General features: G+C 41.6%; 1 protein-coding gene across 13 annotated transcripts in view; it reads right to left on the bottom strand.

The window, feature by feature from the left end:
• ptpdc1a (protein tyrosine phosphatase domain containing 1a) overlaps positions 1 to 19,628 on the bottom strand; it is a 196,380-nt gene that overhangs the window by 5,963 nt on the left and 170,789 nt on the right. For all 13 annotated transcript variants that reach the window (XM_070895334.1, XM_070895336.1, XM_070895337.1 and 10 more), the window contains 4 exons: positions 15,823 to 15,960; positions 9,321 to 10,636; positions 3,608 to 3,793; positions 3,074 to 3,184 (listed from right to left, as the gene is read on the bottom strand). In XM_070895334.1, coding sequence (XP_070751435.1) covers positions 3,074 to 3,184; positions 3,608 to 3,793; positions 9,321 to 10,636; positions 15,823 to 15,960 — 1,751 coding nt within the window. The remainder of the gene's footprint in view (positions 1 to 3,073; positions 3,185 to 3,607; positions 3,794 to 9,320; positions 10,637 to 15,822; positions 15,961 to 19,628) is intronic.

Here is a 19,628-nt window from a genome sequence, read left to right as displayed (position 1 = left end):
ACACCAGTTAGCCTAATATCTGTGGTTGGAAAAATGTTGGAGTGCATTATTAAAGTAGTAGTAGCAGTACATTTGGAAAAGCATAATTCGGTCAGGCAGAGTCAGCATGGATTTATGAAGGGGAAGTCACGTTTGACAAATTTGCTGGAATTCTTTGGGGATGTAACGAACAGGGTGGATAAAGGGGAACCAGTGGATGTGGTGTATTTGGACTTCCAGAAGGCATTTGATGAGGTGCCACATAAAAGGTTACTGCACAAGATAAAAGTTCACGGGGTTGGGGGTAATATATTAGCATGGATAGCGGATTGGCTAACTAACAGAAAACAGAGAGTCGGGATAAATGGTTCATTCTCAGGTTGGCAACCAGTAACTAGTGGGGTGCCGCAAGGATCAGTACTGGGACCCCAACTATTTACAATCTATATTAATAAGTTGGAAGAAGGGACTGAGTGTAATGTAGCCAAGTTTGCTGATGATACAAAGATGGGAGGAAAAACAATGTGTGAGGAGGACACAAAAAATCTGCAAAAGGACATAGACAGGTTAAGTGAGTGGGCAAAAATGTGGCAGATGGAGTATAATATTGGAAAGTGTGAGGTCATGCACTTTGGCAGAAAAAAAATCAAACAGCAAGTTATTATTTAAATGGAGAAAGATTGCAAAGTGCTGCAGTATAGCGGGACCTGGGGGTACTTGTGCATGAAACACAAAAGGTTAGTATTCTGGTACAGCAAGTGATCGGGAAGGCCAATGGAATCTTGGCCTTTATTGCAAAGGGGATGGAGTATAAAAGCAGGGAAGTCTTGCTACAGTTATACAGTGTATTGGTGAGGCCACAACTGGAATACTGCGTGCAGTTTTGGTTTTCATATTTACGAAAGGATATACTTGCTTTGGATGCAGTTCAGAGAAGGTTCACTAGATTGATTCCAGAGATGAGGGAGTTGACCAATGAGGAAATGTTGAGTAGGGTGGGCCTCTACTCATTGGGATTTAGAAGATTGAGAGGTGATCTTATCGAAACGTACAAGATTATGAGGGGGCTTGACAAGGTGGATGCAGAGAGGATGTTTCCACTGGCGGGGGAGACTAGAACTAGAGAGCATGATCTTAGAATAAGGGGCCGCCCATTTAATACTGAGATGAGGAGAAATTTATTTTCTCAGAGGGTTGTAAATCTGTGGAATTTACTGCCTCAGAGAGCTGTGGAAGCTGGGATACTGAATAAATTTAAGACCGAGATAGACAGCTTATTAACCGATAAGGGAATAAGGGGTTATGGGGAGCAGGCAGGGAAGTGGACCTGAGTCCATGATCAGATCAGCCATGATCTTATTGAATGGCGGAGCAGGCTCGAAGGGCCGTGTGGCCTACTCCTGCTCCTATTTCTTATGTTCCTTTGTAAATGCTCGCTGTGAGAAGTGCCACAAAAGATCCAATAGTATGAATAAAAATGATTGTTCAATATTTGATATACTTGTCACCTTTTTACATTATAAACTTTTAAAAATGAAAGCATTTCTGGATGCTAATGGAACAGACAACATCAACATATAATTAATTTGAGCTTGAATGCTAGGCTGTCATTCAGAGTGCTGAGGATATCAATGCCAGATCACATGCACGATAAGCCAACCGATGCTCAGCTTCCACAGGACATAAAGAACGATAGTCATCTCCTCTATTTGCATCTTTTGATTGATTCTTGGGATAGGTGTGTAGGGAAAAGGGAGGGGGGGGATGACCCTAGAAATGGATACAGCAAATTACCCTACAAGAATGACAAATTGTTAATGGTGACCACCTGACTTCCTTGACACCAACAACAGACTCCTGACAGCTGTTTTTCTGGATCGATACCATGAAATCCATCTACCTTTAATTCTATTGAAGAACCTATGAATGTTTCAGGATGGAGATTCTAACTCCTCAAGGTATTCTTTGTCCTGTTCTGGGCATCTCCCATGATATTTTGCATGCCTGAAGCATGGTGAATTTTTGATGACACCAGTGTGTCTATGCAGAGGAAGAAGGATTGAGTCTTTACCCATTTATTTATAATACACAGGACTGTGGTGACCCAAGTGTAAAGGTTGCCTTTAATAGAAGCCGGTTCTCTTCCAGAGTGACCATTTAGTAACACAGAGAGCTGAAGCATCTAAATCTGGAATTGCATTACGATTGTCTTGGTGTTCTTTAAAGAAATTCCGGTATCACCTTCACTTGATTCCCTCCCATTGAAAGAGATCTTCGCATCTCAATTGGAACGCATCAAAATCTTAGACAAGTCTACCTGGAGCACAATAATTGCAGACTGCATGCCCATTTCAGAGCATCAATTGCAAACTGTTTTAATAGTTTTGTAGTTGGCATAATGAGTTGTCTCAGACCATTTTTTTTCCATTGTGGCATTAATCTATGTTATTTGTTGTAGATGAACTTGAGCCAATGGGGTCAATAAACTATTATATTCTCATATTGACACCACTCTGGGCATACATGCTTTGTTTCAGATGTACAATTTTTTGGATTCCTTCTTGGGGAGGGGCAGTTGGGCTCTTGCTTTGCATGGGTGACATAATACATAATTTGTACATGAAGTATCACAGAAGAAGTCACAAAAAGGTACAAGAAACCTAATGAGCACAGTCATGGCCTTCCTTTACAAAGTTTTCAGAGAAACAGATTACAATCACTTTGTAATCGTACTTATTCCTAATTGTATACTTTCTGGCCAATATTTATCCCTCAACCAATACCACCAAAAAAAATTAACTGGTCATTTATCTTATTGCTATTTGTGGGACCTTACGGTGCATAAATTGGCTGCACATTTGCCTACACAATAGTGACTAGACTTCAGAAGTAATTTATTGGATGTGAAACACTTTGGGATATTGAGGAATGGAAACACATTATATAAATGCAAATTCTTTCTTTATTTCTGTGCAGACAAGTAGAAAGCATATTCAGGATTAAATACTGAAATACAATACCTTGTACAATACTTCTATAAATCTAATCATTCAAAATATTTTTCTCCTTTTTTTTTTTAAGATGCAGTACTTGCCTTAGTAAAAGCTCTAATTGTCCGAGTAAGTATAGCATCTTCGACATCAAATGGTAGGTCACGCAATTGTGCTATACAATCAAGAATGCAAAGCAGTGTCTGGTATTGGCCCTGGTTAAAGTAATAAAACACTATAAGATTATTATGGTACTAAGCATATTATATCATGCATGATTATACTATTTTATTGAATTATTGTACGTGCATGCAGACGACACATTTAAAAAAATACATTACACATTTAAAACCAATTAATTCTTGTATATGGATAGAATGAATATCCGACTCCAGATATTGACCATGACGGACAAGCAGAGTTGCACCCTGTGGGTTTCAATAATGTGTCCAATTTAGCTAACAAATAAAATGGCTTACTTCCCTCCCCCAGAAAATTTGTGGTTCACCTTTTCCTAGTGATAACTGCTAAAATAATACATTAATATATGGGTTTAACAGAAAAGCTAGTGAAAAACTTATTTTATTATGTTAATGCTTAGAATAGATAGATACAAAAATAAAAATGCTAAAGATTACCTTTTCTAATGAGTAAAATGCTTTATTGGGGTCCATATATTTATGTGCTAAGGCCTCCACGTCTACCCTACTTAGAACAGGTTCTTTCAACTGCTCAAGCCAGGACCACATAAGACTGCACAACACATAAGGATTCTTCTCTGTACAAATCCTTTCCCAAGTTCCTTCTCTGACATTTAGTTCACACTAAAACAAAATGAAAATATTGGTTACAATTAAATTTTGCAAAAATCTTGCCAAGATGGTGTGAATAGTCAGCTCTTTGATAACAGACAACAATTTTTTTTAAAAATTGATGTGCATATACAGATGATGAGGTCATAACAATTCTAAAATAATCCATGTTAATAAAAGTACAACCCTGGCAACTCTGTCGGTATTGGTCTTTCCTTTATCTTATTAACTTTGGCATATTACAGCTTCACTAGCAGTTCTGAATTTTCCAAGTATGAATAGTAAAAATGGATTTTGTGAAACTATCTCAAATAAATAAATAAATAGAAGACATGTTGAAAAATAAACTCAACCTTTGATCTTATTCTTCAATTGTACAATTTATTCTCAATTAAATGAGCAAGCGTGGGATTTTATTTCTTAATGTTGATATATGTCTTCCTGAAAAGATGAGAATGCATAGGAGTCATTTCAATGTGAAATACTTACTCGTCCAAATGATGTTTGAAAATACTTTTCAAACTCTATGTGATATTCACTGTCTTTGTCCCATACAGGCATACAATTATTTGGTCTCCCCTTTTACTACAATTAGTGCAAGGCTTTGTTTAGGCCACAATTAGAATAAAAGAAAGAAAAGAAAGACTTAATATAGCATATTTCACAACCACTGGATGTCTCAAAGCGCTTTACAGCCAATTAAGTACTTTTGGAGTGTAGTCACTGGTACAATGTGGGAAATACCAGACAGTTATGGATATCTCCTTATGAAGATACATGGAAAGAGTACAGTAAAGATTCACTGTTATGATACCAAGAATGAGTGGCTTTAGTTAAAGAAGTTTTTTTTGCACTGGAACATTAGCGGTTGAGGGGAAATCTGATTAAGGTTCTAAAATTTATGGCCGCTTTTGAGAGGACAAATGGTAACGGTGGTTCCTAGTTCTTGGTAAATGGGGGCTCACTCAGGATTGAGTGGGAAAGTTAAAAGAATGTTTCCACACAAACGGTTATTAGAATATGGAATGCTTTACATATGTGGCTATTGAGTCAGAGACTACAGCATCATTTAATAGCAGACTGGATAACTATTTAAAATTGAAGAATTTAAAAGGATATAGGGAAAGGCCAGGGAAATAAGATTCAAGTAAATAGCTCCAGTTGAAGAGCTAACACTGGCAGACATGACGGAATGAATGGCCTCCTTCTGCATAATTTCTACAGGGTTACTTTTCACCTTCACGGTTTGGTTGGTAAACTGGTGGAGCGGATTGGCCAAAATGAAAGTCAGGTGGATTTTGTAAACAGGCGGGCGATCCAGTCTACCAGTTTACCACTCATGCGATGAAGGTGAAAACTATCCCTAGGATTCCATAATCAGTTGCTTGACTGACCTCAGCTATTGAAGTATCAGCAGTGGTTCTGCAACACTCTCATTCAGGAACATACCGGACGCTGCTCTGCGGGATTCCCTATGAAGTTAATTGCTAACCATGATAATGATGAAAAAAGGATTATCACCTACCATGCAGAGATTTTGAAACACGTTATTTATATTGACACTCGTTGAACTTCTCATTTAATGATACTGGTTTTTGCACTTTTTAAATGATTAGTTGCTGGTTGTATTTTATGATTACAACATACAGACAATAATAAATAATGGCAAAACTGGGATTAAAAAAAAAACTACTGCCATTAATTATGCATGAAACAAACAAGGCTGTAGCCCACAAAATACCATTAGCAATATTTGCACATGAAAATTTAACACATACAGGTTAGGCCTCTATTAAAATAGCACAAGGAATGTCATAAAACACAAAGTGTTCATAAGCTAATATCAAAATCAGCAATATCTATATCTCAAGAATTATAATTTTTAATTTTAAGATTTTGAGCATTATATTCTCCATCAGAATAAATCCATAAAATAGTATTATTCCTTTTAATAATACTGATAAATGTCTTTACAAGTAAATATGTAAAACATCTGGGTTTAGTTTCCACACGTTACCTTTTTGTATAATAATTTGAAGAACAATACATGTCTTTATGCAATTATTTAGTGACATTTTACAGATGGCAGTTAGAAACTTTTTTCTTTAAATCAAAAGTTAACATTAAACCTAACTTCCAAACATACAGAACTTAATGACATAATACATTTTTCAATAAACTATAATCCAGGTAAAGGGTTAAAAGATAATTAATTTCAGACGACTATGGAACTATTCCAAAATTTATTCAATTCAAAAGAATTCAGCCTTAAATGTGAAGGGTTTTGGCTTGTCAAAACATTTGTCAAACTGTGTAAACACAATTTGTGCAATCACCAGAAGAGTGCATGAATAATTTATGGTAACAGGATGCTGGTTTTAGTATGACTTCTTGCTGTGTCTTTTTGGAGATCAAAGCCATGGTGACATTTTGAGGTTGAACTCTGAAGTTCAGAAATAAATTCATAAAGTCACAGATGTTATTTTCAATTCAAAAGACAATTCATTGAGTAACTCTAAATTAGCTTTTTAAAATGTTATATATAATAAAATGTACATGCCTTATTAATCAGTTGTAGATTATCATTCAATATCATTGTGATTGACGTCCATCAGCTGCATAGCATTGCTTGATTATCATTACTGACCATAAGGCCTGCTACTGGCAACAAATAATGCACTGACAATTAATCAAAGCTGCCCCACCAAATTCAAAATAGTTGTAGAAGTTATGGAACATAGGGGATTGATTAAAGGGAATGGCTTCATTGCAGAGTTCAGATGATGAGTATAAACAACCCAAGCTTAATTCTTTCAGCTTATGACATCATATATATTTGATCAAAATACTAAAGAGGGAGACCAGAAAGTACAGGGTTTCAATTCAGTCCAGACTGATGGGATTAAAATCTCTTCTCACGACCAGCTGTAAGGGTTCAACATGAAATGAGTGACTGCCTTAATCAGTTACTAATGGATATGGCCTCACAGCACAAAACTACCCACAGGTCAGCACTAAATGCACAGAGTATAAAGGAAGTCAAGGATAGTTAACATGGGAAATGAAAAAGTTCACAAAGGTATAGTAGTGGGATGCTCTTGAAGTTGGGGAAAAATATAGGGAGCTTTATTCGCATCTGGGCATATCATACAATTGTTAAATGATACACCACAGAAGGTCATTCAGCCCATCATGCTTGTACCGGCTTTCAAAAAGCTATTCAATTAGTCCCACTCCTCTGCTCTTTCCCCAAAGTCCTGTAAATTTCAAGTATTTATCTAATTCCCTTTAAAAAGTTATTATTAAATCTACTTCCACCACCCCTTCAGACAGATTATAACAACTCGCTGTGTAATTTTATTTTCTCATGTCCCTTTTGGTTCTTTTGCCAATGACCTTAAATCTGTGTCTTGTGGTTACCGACCCTGCTGCCACTAGAAACAGTTTCTCCTTATTTACTCTCATCAATACCCTTCATGATTTTGAACACCTCTATCTATCAAATCTCCCCTTAGCCTTCTCTGCTCTAAGGAAAACAACCCCAGTTTTTCCAGTCTCTCCACATAACTAAAGTATTTCATCTCTTGTACCATTCTAGTAAATCTCATCTACACTTTCTCCATGGCCTTGACCCCCTTCCTAAAGTGTGGTGCCCGGAATTGGAAACAATACTCCAGCTGAGGCCTAACCAGTGTTTTATAAAGGTTTAGCATAACGTTCTTGCTTCTGTACTCTTCATTTATTTATAAAGCCTAGGAGCTCTCATGTCTTTTTAACAGCCTTCTCAACTCGTCCTGTCACCTTCATAGACTTGTGTACATACACCCCCAGGTCTCTCTGTTACTGCACCCCCTTTAAAATTGTACCATTTAGTTTATATTGCCTCTCCTCATTCTTCCTACCAAAATGAACCACTTCCTAACAAGTCTATTATGTAGTACTTTATCAAATGCCTTTGAAAGTCCATATACATCAACTGCACTGCCCTTGTCAACCTTCAGTCACATCTTGAGGTGGCCTGATAATGGTTAAAGTGATTGTGCACCCTGAGCTTGATGCTGCTAGGTGTGCTTTTGGCTGCCATAGAGCAAGGACCAGAGTAAGAGAGAAAAGTAGATGAGAGACAGTGTTGAGTTGAAAGATTGGTTGATATTTTGTAAGGAAATATGGATTTAAAAAGGTATTTGGAGAAACCGATCCGAAAGAATTAAAAATTGCAGCTCGCATGCAACAGCGGATTCACCTTAAACTGCTACAGTTGATCATAGGCTTTTCCAGTCTAACGAGTATGCTGCTTTTTCCTTTGCCCTGTTTACAACCACTTTGATTAGTTTGATTGGTAGACTACATTTAATCTCTTAGCTTTGGTAGGTCATGATTACATTCACTCCTGTAATTAAATTAGTGAAGACAATGTTTTGAGACTTGATTAGTCATTAAGGCCGTTGGTTTCAAGGTCGGCAGGATAGGCCATTAACTCAGACAATAGAAGCTTGTGATGCGACTAGCCTGTACGTATCATCAATATGATTGGGTAGGTTTGGGGAGTATGGGAGAAAACATGATTGGCTGAATTCTGCTGCAAGTTCCTGTTTGTGAGGTATAACCAGGGGGCCTGGAACCACTCAATGTAAAAGATTCAACAGCAAGCACCTAGAGGGTGAACAAGGACAAACTTTAGAAGGAACGTGGAACAAGACGTTACAACTTCTGCACAAGGAACCCCGGGGTAATATAATTCTCAACTCTACCTTGTAAACTGCTGCTTAAGTATTAAGTCTTACTTGTATCAAATAAAAACCACCACTGTTGCCAATATGGCGTTAGCTTCAGACCTTCAAGGTCGGGGCCTTCAAAGGATTACCACTTCAAGGTACAGCGCGTGCTGGAGAGCGACGGCTGCGAAGAGGACGACTGGATTGGACGTCACCAAGGGCCGAGTTGCTGATTGGAGCGTGAGCAGGTACAGCAGGAGCGGCGAGGTTGGGGCGCAGGAGCAGCAAGTGATTGTGGAGCGACGTGATTGGGGCCCAGGAAAGGCGTGAGTTCGGGGGCGAGAAGAGGCGAGCCCACACTGCAATATGTCTGTGCAGCAGAGCTGATCGCCAGTCGTCTTGGGTAATGCTTGCCACTGGACCAATACCTAGCTCTGTCAAGCCGGGTGGTGGCTGGTGTGCAACGACCACCACAGGTTAAAAAAATCCATGCACAGGCATCTTCCACCCTTCAACATGTAGTTCGGGACCTGGAATATTAGGTCCTTCATTGAAGCACCTGTGAACTCATCTCTTTTTGGCGTGGAAGCAAGTCATCCTTGATTCGAGGAACAGCCTATGATGATGATGATGAGCTTCGGGCAATTAGAGAGTTCAAAAAGGGCTATAATTTGAAACCTGGGAAGGAATGTACTGGTAGGAAAGAAATGGGATAGGTGAGAGATTGGAACTGATCACAGAGGTTACATAAAATATAATTCATATCACAAATGTTAAATAAACATTTAAGTTGTACATTGTAGATATATTACAAAATAACTCACCTGCCAAGTTTCAACTTTTTCCATGAGATCTTCATCAAAATCCATGCAAAATGCCAGAGCTTTTCCTGCTGCCAATCTCCTTCCTTCAATGCTCAATTCTGAGTGTATAGTAATATATGGAATATCTTCTGCTAGCCAGTTAGCTTTTCTCGCTTCAGCCCCAATCAGAAACACGTTTTTGTGAATTACTGAAGCTTTATCTGCAGATTTTTTGCAGAGTGGAGAAGGGAAAAAGTTTTCCTTCGCAGCCCTGACATTCGGTTTACTGGTGGTATTAACCCTGGTACATTCTTCCTCATTAATGTTACTAGTACCATAAGAAGTGATAACTGTATTAGGTGTCTCAGAGATCAAATATTTTAGTGCAGCAGCTGTAGTTGATGATCTTAAGGAAAATGTTCTATGGATCTCTTTTGGCACTTTTCTCCTTAGAAAAAGAGGAGATTCCACTTTTTGGTCATTTGCATTACAAGTTTTTTGACACTCCCAGAGACTGGATTTTAAGGTAATTGATGGACTTTGCTTAATAAGACAAAGCTCTTGTATTTTCAGAACAGATGGACTGATCTGGTTGGTGTCCATTGGCCTTGGACTGGGTTGTCTGAGATTGAGCTGAGACAAACTTTGTGGATGGAACTTGCCAGAGAAAGTAATCTGTGTAGGCACTGTAAGAGGTGTCTCACTTAGCTCTGCAAAGAGTTCAGCTCTTTGAAGATCTGACTCACTATAGCTGAGGCGCTTTTTCAGGTGGGACAAGGGCTGAAGAAAGTCTGCATTACGGCGTTTCCAAAGAGGATCGAATTCTTGCTCACTAACCAATACTGAATCATTAGGAATAAATTCTGTTGCAGACACCACATTGTGCTCAAAATGATCTCCCATATCAAAGCCTTGGGTATCAAATTCTTTATCCAACTGAATTACGGACAACTGTGAAACAGTCTTTTCGATTTCTGCTGAAAGATCCGGGATCTCTATACTTTCCTCTTCAACCAATTGCTTGTTTTCTGCAAAGTCTATTAACAATTTGCAAGTCAGATGAATTATTTTTGGCACATGTCTGAGTTGCCGCGCTTCATATCCGTGCAGCAGGTGACGCTGGCGAATGAGATACTGAGAAATTGTAACAGCGTGTGCTTTTGGTTCACAGTAGGAAAATACATTTCGTAATGGAATCAGGAACTGGGAAAATTCCCGGACACATAACAACTGCCCACGCGTCTGAATTGCATTTGGCCTCTTAGCACGAACAAACAGTATTGCTTGGTCTGCACTCATCCTTGTTGCAAAGACTAGGTAGCAAGCTGTCAAGACTCCTAAGGAGATGCAAGGGAGTTTCAAAGTTAAACAAAATTATTGAGAATGAAATGCCTTTTATGACTCAAAGATACAGTATAGAATGAAAAGCAAGATTTTCTGTTGGCTTTATTACATCAAACGAGAGCTAAAGTTCTAGTTGTGTGGGATAAAACATCTTTAAACCAAGTGGTAAAGGTAATAATATAACCTAAATAGTTCAAACTCTATAAAGGCAAAATTCCACTCTCAAGTTCAATGCGCCTCCCAACAGGATGGTGAGAGAAAAATTGGAGGGCAAGTTGGGCATAGGAGGTTTTACATACCTCATTATGCCCAACTCAAAAATGACATTGGCAGAAGCCCAGGACTGGTCAACCCCTGCCCTCTTAGCCCACAGGGCAATGCATGGTCGGGTGAAACCCAACGGGAAAATTGCAGTAAAAGTTGGGCAACGAACTCAAAGAATAATAGTTTCTTACATTACAAAAAGCTGGACAAATCCAATCCGACCAATTACCAACCCATCAGTCTACTCTCAATCATCAGCAAAATGATAGAAGTGTTGTCGACAGTGCTAAGAAGCGGCATCTACTCGCCAATAACCTGCTCACAGATGTTCAGTTTGGGTTCTGCCAGGACCACTCAGCTCCAGACCTCATTACAGATTGGTCCAAACATAGACAAAAGAGTTGAATTCCAGAGGTGAGGAGAGACTGACTGCCCTTGGCATCAAGGCAGTATTTGACAAAGTGTGTCATCAAGGAGCAGTAGTAAAATTGAAGTCAATGGGAATCAGGGGGGGAAATCTCCACTGGCTGGAGCCATATCTAGCACAAAGATAGATGGTTGTGGTTGTTGGAGGCCAATCATCTCAGCCCCAGAACATTGTTGCAGGGGGTCCTCAGGGCAGTGTCCCAGGCCCAACCACCTTCAGCTGCTGCACCAATGACCTTCTCTCCATCATAAGATAAGAAGTGGGGATGTTCGCTAATGATTGCACAATGTTCAGTTCCATTCGCAACTCCTCAGATAACGAAGCAGTCCATTCCCGCATGCAGCATGACCTGAATGGCATTCAGGCTTGGTCTGATAAGTGGCAAGTAACATTTGCACCACACAAGTACCAGGCAATGACTATCTCCAACAAGAGAGTCTAATCACCGCCCTTTGATATTCAACAGCATTACCATCAGCAAATCCCCCAAGATCAACATCCTGGGGGTCACCATTGACCAGAAACTTAACTGGACCAGCCACATAAATACTGTGGCTACAAGAACAGGTGAGTGGCTAGATATTCTGCGGCAAATGTCTTCCCTCCAGACTCTGGAAGTCCTCAACATTGACTCCGGACCCCACGAAGTCTCATGGCATCAGGTCAAACATGGGCAAGGAACCCTCTTTTACCAATTATCACTTACCGCCCTCCCTCAGCTGATGAATCAGTACTCCATGTTGAACACCATTTGGAAGAAGCACTGAGGGTAGCAAGAGCATAGAATGTACTCTGGGTAGGGGACTTCAATGTCCACCACCAAGAGTGGCTCGGTAGCACCACTGTTGATCGTGCTGGCCGAGTCCTGAAGGACATAGCTGCCAGACTGGGCCTGCAGCAGGTGGTGAGAACACCAACACGATGGAAAAACCTACTTACATAGGATTAGCTAGGATGTACAACACAGAAACAGGGCATTCAGCCCAACCAGTCCATGCCGGCGTTTATGCTCCACTCGAGCCTCCTTCCGTCTTTCCTCATCTAAATCTATCAGCATAATCCTCTGTTCCTTTCTCCCTCATATGCTTGTCTAGCCTCCCCTTAAGTGCATTTATACTATTCGCTTCAACCACTCTCTGTGTTAGTGAGTTCCACATTCTCACCACTCTCTGGGTAAAGAAGTTTCTTATGAATTCCCTATTGGATTTCTTGGTGACTATCTTATATTGATGGCCTCTAGTTATGCTCTTCCGTGCAAGTGGAAACATTCTGTATCCACTCTTATCACAATCTTTCATAATTTTGAAGACCTTTATTAGGTCACCCCTCTGCCTTTTTTCAAGAGAAAAGAGATCCAGCCTTTCCTGATACATATACCCTTGCATTTCTGGTATCATCTTTGTAAATCTTCTCTGCACCCTCTCCAGTGCCTGCAGATCCTTTTTATAATATGGCGACCAGAACTGTATGCAGTACTCTTTAAGTTGTGGTCTAACCAAGGCTCAATATAGGTTTAGCATAACTTGCCTCTTTTCAATTCTATTCCTCTAGAAAAAACCCTAGTGCTTGGTTTGCTTTTTTTTTTAAATGGCCTTGCTAACCTGTATTGCTACTTTTAGTGATTTGTGTATTTGTACTCCGAGATCCCTTTGTTCCTCTACCCCACCTAGACTCACACCCTCCAAGTAATAAGTGACCTCCCTATTCTTCCTACCAAAATGGAATACCTCACATTTATCTGTGTTGAACTTCATTTGCAAATTATAGGCCCATTCTGCAAGTTTATTAATGTCCTCCTGTAATTTGTTGCAATCCTCCTCAGTATTGGCTACCCCCCATTTTGGTGTCATCTGCAAATTTAGAAATTGTGTTTGGGATTCCAAAGTCATAATTGTTAATATAAATTGTGAACAATAGTCTCAACACTGATCCTTGTGGAACACCACTACTTGACCTCGTCCTCACCAATCTACCTGTCGCAGATGCATCTGTCCATGACAGCATTGGTAGCAGTGACTACCGCACAGTCCTTGTGAAGTCCCGTCTTCACACTGAGGACACCATCCATTGTGTTGTGTGGCACTACCACCGTGCTAAATGGGATAGATGCAGAACAGATCTAGCAGCTCAAAACTGGGCATCCATGAGGCACTGTGGACCATCAGCAGCAGAATTGTATTCCACCACAATCTGTAACCTCATGGCACGGCATATCCCTCACACTACCATTAACTTCAAGCCTGGTGGCCAACCCTGGTTCAATGAGGAGTGCAGAAGGGAGCAGTACGAGGCATACCTAAAAATGAGGTGCCAACCTGGGGAAACTGCAACACATGCATGCTAAACAATGAAAGCAACATACTATAGACAGAGCCAAGCGATACCACAACAAACAGATCAGATCAAAGCTCTGCAGTCCTGCCACATCCAGTCGTAAATGTGGTGGACCATTAAACTGACGGGAGGTGGCGGCTCCATGAACATCCCTATCTTCAATGATGGCAGAGCCCAGCACGCAAGTGCAAAAGACAAGGTTGAAGCATTTACAACTATCTTCAGCCAGAAGTGCCGAATGGATGATCCATTTCGGTCTCCTCATGAGGTTCACACCATCACAGAAGGCAGTCTTCAGCTAATTCGATTCACTCCACGTGATATCAAGAAACAGCTGAGCGCACCGGATACAGCAAAGGCTATGGGCCCCAATAACATCCCGGCTGTTGTGCTGAAGCCTTGTACTCCAGAACTAGCTCCAGTACAGCTACAACACTGACATCGACCCGACAATGAGGAAAACTACCCAGGAATGACCTATTCACAAATAAAAGGACAATCCAATCTGGCCAATCCCATCAGTCTACTCTCAATCATCAGCAAAGTGATGAAATGTGTTGTCGACAGTGCTATCAAGCGCCACTTACTCACCAATAACCTGCTCACTGATGCTCACTTTGGGTTCCGCCCGAACCACTCGGCTCCAGACCTCATTATAGCCTTGGTCCAAACATGAATAAGAGAGCTAAATTCCAGAGGTGAGGTGAGAGTGAGTGCCCTTGACATCAAAACAGCATTTGGCCGAGTGTGGCAACAAAGAGCCCTAGTAAAATTGAAGTCAATGGGCATCAGGGGAAAACTCTCCACTGGCTGGAGTCATCATTAGAACAAAGGAAGATGATTGTGGTTGTTGGAGGCCAATCATGTAAGCCCCCAGGACATTGCTGCAGGAGTTACTCAGGGCGTGTCCTCGGCCCAACCATCTTCAGCAGCTTCCATCATTAGGTCAGAAGTGGGGATGTTTGCTGATAATTGCAGTGTTCAGTTCCATTCGTAACTCCTCAGATAATGCAGCAGTTCATGCTCCAACGCAGCAAGACCTGGACGACGTGGCAAGTAACATTCGCGCCACCCAAGTGCCAGACAATGACTATCTCCAACAAGACTCTAACCATCGCCCCGTGATATTCAACGACATTACCATCGCTCAATTCCCCAACATCAACATTTTGGGGATGACCATGGACCAGAAACTTAACTGGACCAGCCACATAAATACTATGACTACAAGAGCATGTCAGAAGCTAGGTATTCTACAGAGAGCGTCTCACCTCCTGACTCCCCAAAGCCTTTCCACCATCTATAAGGCACAAGTCAGGAATGTAATGGAATACTCTTCACTTGCCTGGATGAGTGCAACTCCAACACTGCAGAAGCTCAACACCATCCAGGACAACACAGCCAACTCGACTGGCACCCCATTCACCACCTTAAACATTCACTCCCACCACTACCGGCGAACCGTGGCTGCACTGTGTACCGTCTACAAGATGCACTGCAACAACTCGCTAAGGCTTCTTCGACAACACCTCCCAAACCCACGACCTCCACCAACTAGAAGGACAAGGGCAGCAGGCGCATGGGAACACCATCACCTGCAAGTTCCCCTCCAAGTTACACATCATCCTGACTTGGAAATATATCGCCATTCCTTCATCGTCGCTGGGTCAAAATCCTGGAACTCCCTCCGTAACAGCACTGTGGGAGTACCTTCACCACACGGACTGCAGCAGTTGAAGGCGGCAGCTCACCATCACCTTCTCAAGGGCAATTAGGAATGGGCAATAGATGCTGGCCTTGCCAGCGAGGTCCACATCCCATGAAAAAAAAAAATTTTAATTACTGAATTTTTCTGTAAAGAACAAACACCATTACCAAATGTAACTGTTCAAATTTGGATCCACTGCTTATTGGGACACCAAAAGATGCAGTATTATATAAGAGGGAAAAAACATGAATTATAGAGATGTACTGTGCAGTATATCTCCAGGCTATTCGCTACACATATTGTAAATAATTACTTTTATTGCGAACGTCAAATATTTTTGGGGACAGGATACAATTAATCAAATATGTATTTAGTTGTATTCCGAATTCTAAAAGAAAACCACAAACATCTACAGAAAATAATCTGCAAGAAGGTTTATCTCTTACCTGTCCTTCCAAGTCCTGCATGACAGTGAATAGCCACTTTTCCTTCTTGTAGGGCAAAAGCCATAACTTTGACCATATCAAGGATAGTGGTGAGAGAAGCCACACCATAGTCCTTCCATCCAAAATTATAAAAATAATCTGAAAACAAAAGTTAGAAATTATTTTTTTAATGAAATTCAGCAGTGTTGTGTAGTGTTTGATTTGTTAGCTCAGGTCCACTTAAGACTGAATTGAGACTTTCATATAGGGTAAACCTTTAATTTGTTTCTGAGCTGAATTTGATGCCCGATTGCATAGAGCAAAAAAAAGCTTTGTTTTTCGGATATTGGCATCGTTTAAACTAGAATGGTTATTGGCAGGTTGTGTACAGATTCAAATGAAGGTGTGCCGTTTGCACCAACTTTCAAGGTTAGTCCATTTGCATAGTATCAAGTCCAAACTTGGACAGGGACAGGAAGCACACGAGTAGTCGAAGTGGAACTTGCATGTAAGTGAAATTTAATGGGTAGGGGGCAATTAAAGGACACAAAATTTGAAAGCCTTTGGAAAAGCTAACTCATTAAAGGTCTTTGCAAAGGTTAAACAGTAAGGGAGTTCAGTAGTGACAGGCAAAAATGAAGGAAAAGGAAACAAAAGGTGCAGGCACAAATCTAAAAGCAAGTGTTGGAGCAGCCCAGTAGTCACCACCTGTTTGATGACTGCTGAAGTGGTGTTGGTGTTGCACAAGGTCCACAGCACCATTTCCATAGGTCAGTATTACAGCATGCCTGCAAGGATATTGAACCAAGTTTCAGGCCACAACTGACTATTAATATCACTGGATGGGCCAGTTCTATACTGAAGCATAGCAGATGGTATAAGCTCTGCACCTTGCTCTCTGCCAGCAGGTAAGTGTGCTCAGGGCAACAATCATGATGGGTGTAACCAATCATGATATACAGGCTGTTGAATACACGCTGGCATGCAGGCTTTCATTCAGTGCTACAAAAGCCTGACATACCATGATGGGGGTGCTTCCAGAATGATTGTCAGTCAGGCATTCACATACAATGTCAGCCAGTGTCTCAGTTGGAAGCACACTTGCCTCTGAGTCAGAAGGTTGTGGGCGACCCACAAAAATCTTGGCTGACACTCTGTGTGGTGCCGTCTTTCGGATGGGACGTTAAATCGAAGCCTCGTCTGCTCTCTCGGGTGGCGTAAAAGATCCCATGGCACTATTTCAAAGAAGAGCAGGGGAGTTATCCCCGGTGTCCTGGCCAATATTTATCCCTCAATCAACATCCAAAAGATTATCTGGTCATTATCACATTGCTGTTTGTGAGAGCTTGCTGTGCGCAAATTGATAGCCGCATTTCCTACATTACAACAGTGACTACACTTCAAAAAATACTTCATAGGCTTTAAAGCCACTTTGAGGCGCATGATATAAAGCTTTTATTTAGTGTTGCTGTTAGCATGCTGTACCAGCTTTCTTTCGGAAGATGAACCTCTGCATGCACTAATTGTTAAAGCACTTCTGCCTGAGCACATAATCTACTAACACTTCAGCATAGTACTGAAGAGTACTGCATTGTCGGAAAGACTGTCTTTCAGATGAGAGATTAAATCAAGGCTGTTTGTTTATGGCAATATTTGAAGAGCAGATGAGTTCTGTGTGTCCTGGCCAACATTTATTTCTCAGCCAGCACCACTAAAACAGATTGACTGGTCTCATTGTTGTTTCTAAAACCTTGGTGTACAAAAATTAGCTGCTGCATTTGCCAATTTAACCTATGTCTACACGTCAAAAAATAATTCACTGGCTATGAAGTACTTCAGGACGTCTTGAGGATGTGAAAGGTGCTATATAAATGCAACCTCTTTCCTTCCCTCCCCTCTTCCAAACACATCGGATAGGTTGTCAATAATGGTGTGGGGGGGGGGGGAGGCAAATGAACAATTATCACAAACGCTCATGAGAACCTAAGTGCCAACAGAAGTTAAACAAAACATCAAAACTATTCTTCCCATTTGCATTGGTCTCTTTCCTCTCAACAGCATTCAAAGTCTAATTGAAACTCTGTCACGTTCTCTTTAGCCGCTATCCTCGACAACTCAAGCTTAACTTCTTTTGATTTGGACATTTGGCCGGAATTTTCTGTACCTGGACGAGTTGGGTGGGGGCGGGCGGTCGACGTGGCAGGTCGCGACCCCGTTGTTGCTTCCATGCCGCTACGATAATAGGGCCTATTAAGCTCGCCCTGTGCGTTACCTGGCCCAATTAAATGGTGCAGGGCTGATGACATCATCCTTGACACGTTTTCAGCCAATATATTTAAAGGAGCCATGGTCACATTGCAATTGAAGGTTCATCTACGAGTGTGCAGACAGCACACTGGAGGTTTTGATTGTTTCAAACAGTTGGAAAGATGACGGCAGAGGGGAGTCAGAGCACGCAGAAAGGTCCTCTTCCCTTCGAATGGGTGGAAGAGATCTCCCAGGAGACAAAGAGTGCCTGGCTCCAAATTGCAGAAGAGGTCAACAGCAGGGATGTGTTCAGGAAGACATTGGTGCAGTGCCACAAATGTTTCAATGATCTCATTACATCAGGAAAAGAGAGTACAAAGGCACACTCAACTTCATCCTTCGGTGCCTCTCATCACATCCCCATCACTCTGCCTTCCCAACCCTACACCTGCACATCCCTACTCACATCAACATACCCTTACACATCCACCCTTCTCTATCTACATTATCACATCCCCATCTTACGAGCCACCCCTCACACTCATCCTAATGAAATCATACCAACTAACAACATGCAAGGTGGCCACTTGGCATTGCCACCCCAATCCAGCACAGTCTCCTCTAAAGATGTAACCCATCCATTCCTTACCAACTCATTCCATCACTCTCACTCAACCTTCTCTTCCTTCCCTCCTTGCAGGAGAAGAGAGCCTACAATAAGAGGAAGAGAACCGGAGGTGGGCCTCCAACATTTGCCACCCTAACAACCGCAGAGGAGGCTGTGTTGAAATTATCGGGAGTGGTCAAGCAGCTAGAGGTGGAAGACGGAGCAAGAAGAATATCTCAGCAACCTGGTGACAGAATTATATAGTATACAGCTACATGGCATTCATCAGTCACTCATATGGGGACTGATGCCATCAGCCACTGAATGGTACATAAAGGTATGTGCACCCATTCTTCATATGACATATCTAATTCATTTTACTCTCCCATAGGTCCATCAAGAAGAGCCAACCCCCTCCCCACCCCCTAACGCCAGTGTCAAGGAGGAAGAGGAAGACAACTCCTCAAGGGAGCCTCCAGCCTCTAAGGGCGCAGCGTCACCAGACATGATCGCACCCAGCACCAGGGCAGAGACGCAGACCTCAGTGAACCCAAAGTGAGATAGAATAGTGTTGTCACTGGGTCTGTCACAAGTGAGCAGGAGCAGATGGTGGAGACAAGGACAGAAGTGGAAACTCCTCACCGGGGAGCGGGGCGCAGGACGCTCCCAGCTCTGCTCAGCTACATGCAGATGCTGAGCCTCGGGGGCATCCAGAAAGAGGGTGATCCTGGAGGTGCAGGAAGTGGTGCAGGGGGCTCTGCCAGGTTTTGTGACCATGATGTCTGCAAATGTTCAGAGAATGAAGGAGTCCATCTCCAACATGAGCACCACCATGTTGTAGGCAATGGTGACTGTTGGCTCTTCCATGGATAGAATGGCCAACTACATGGAGCAGCTAATGCGCCAATCACAGGAGGACATAGTCTCTATGGAGAATAGATGGCAGAGGCTCATAGACCTCCAGTCTAGGAGG

This window comes from Pristiophorus japonicus, chromosome 12, assembly GCF_044704955.1.
Source record: "Pristiophorus japonicus isolate sPriJap1 chromosome 12, sPriJap1.hap1, whole genome shotgun sequence".
In the NCBI taxonomy this organism is placed as follows: domain Eukaryota; kingdom Metazoa; phylum Chordata; class Chondrichthyes; family Pristiophoridae; genus Pristiophorus; species Pristiophorus japonicus.
This window is presented reverse-complemented; position numbering and strand designations above follow the sequence as displayed.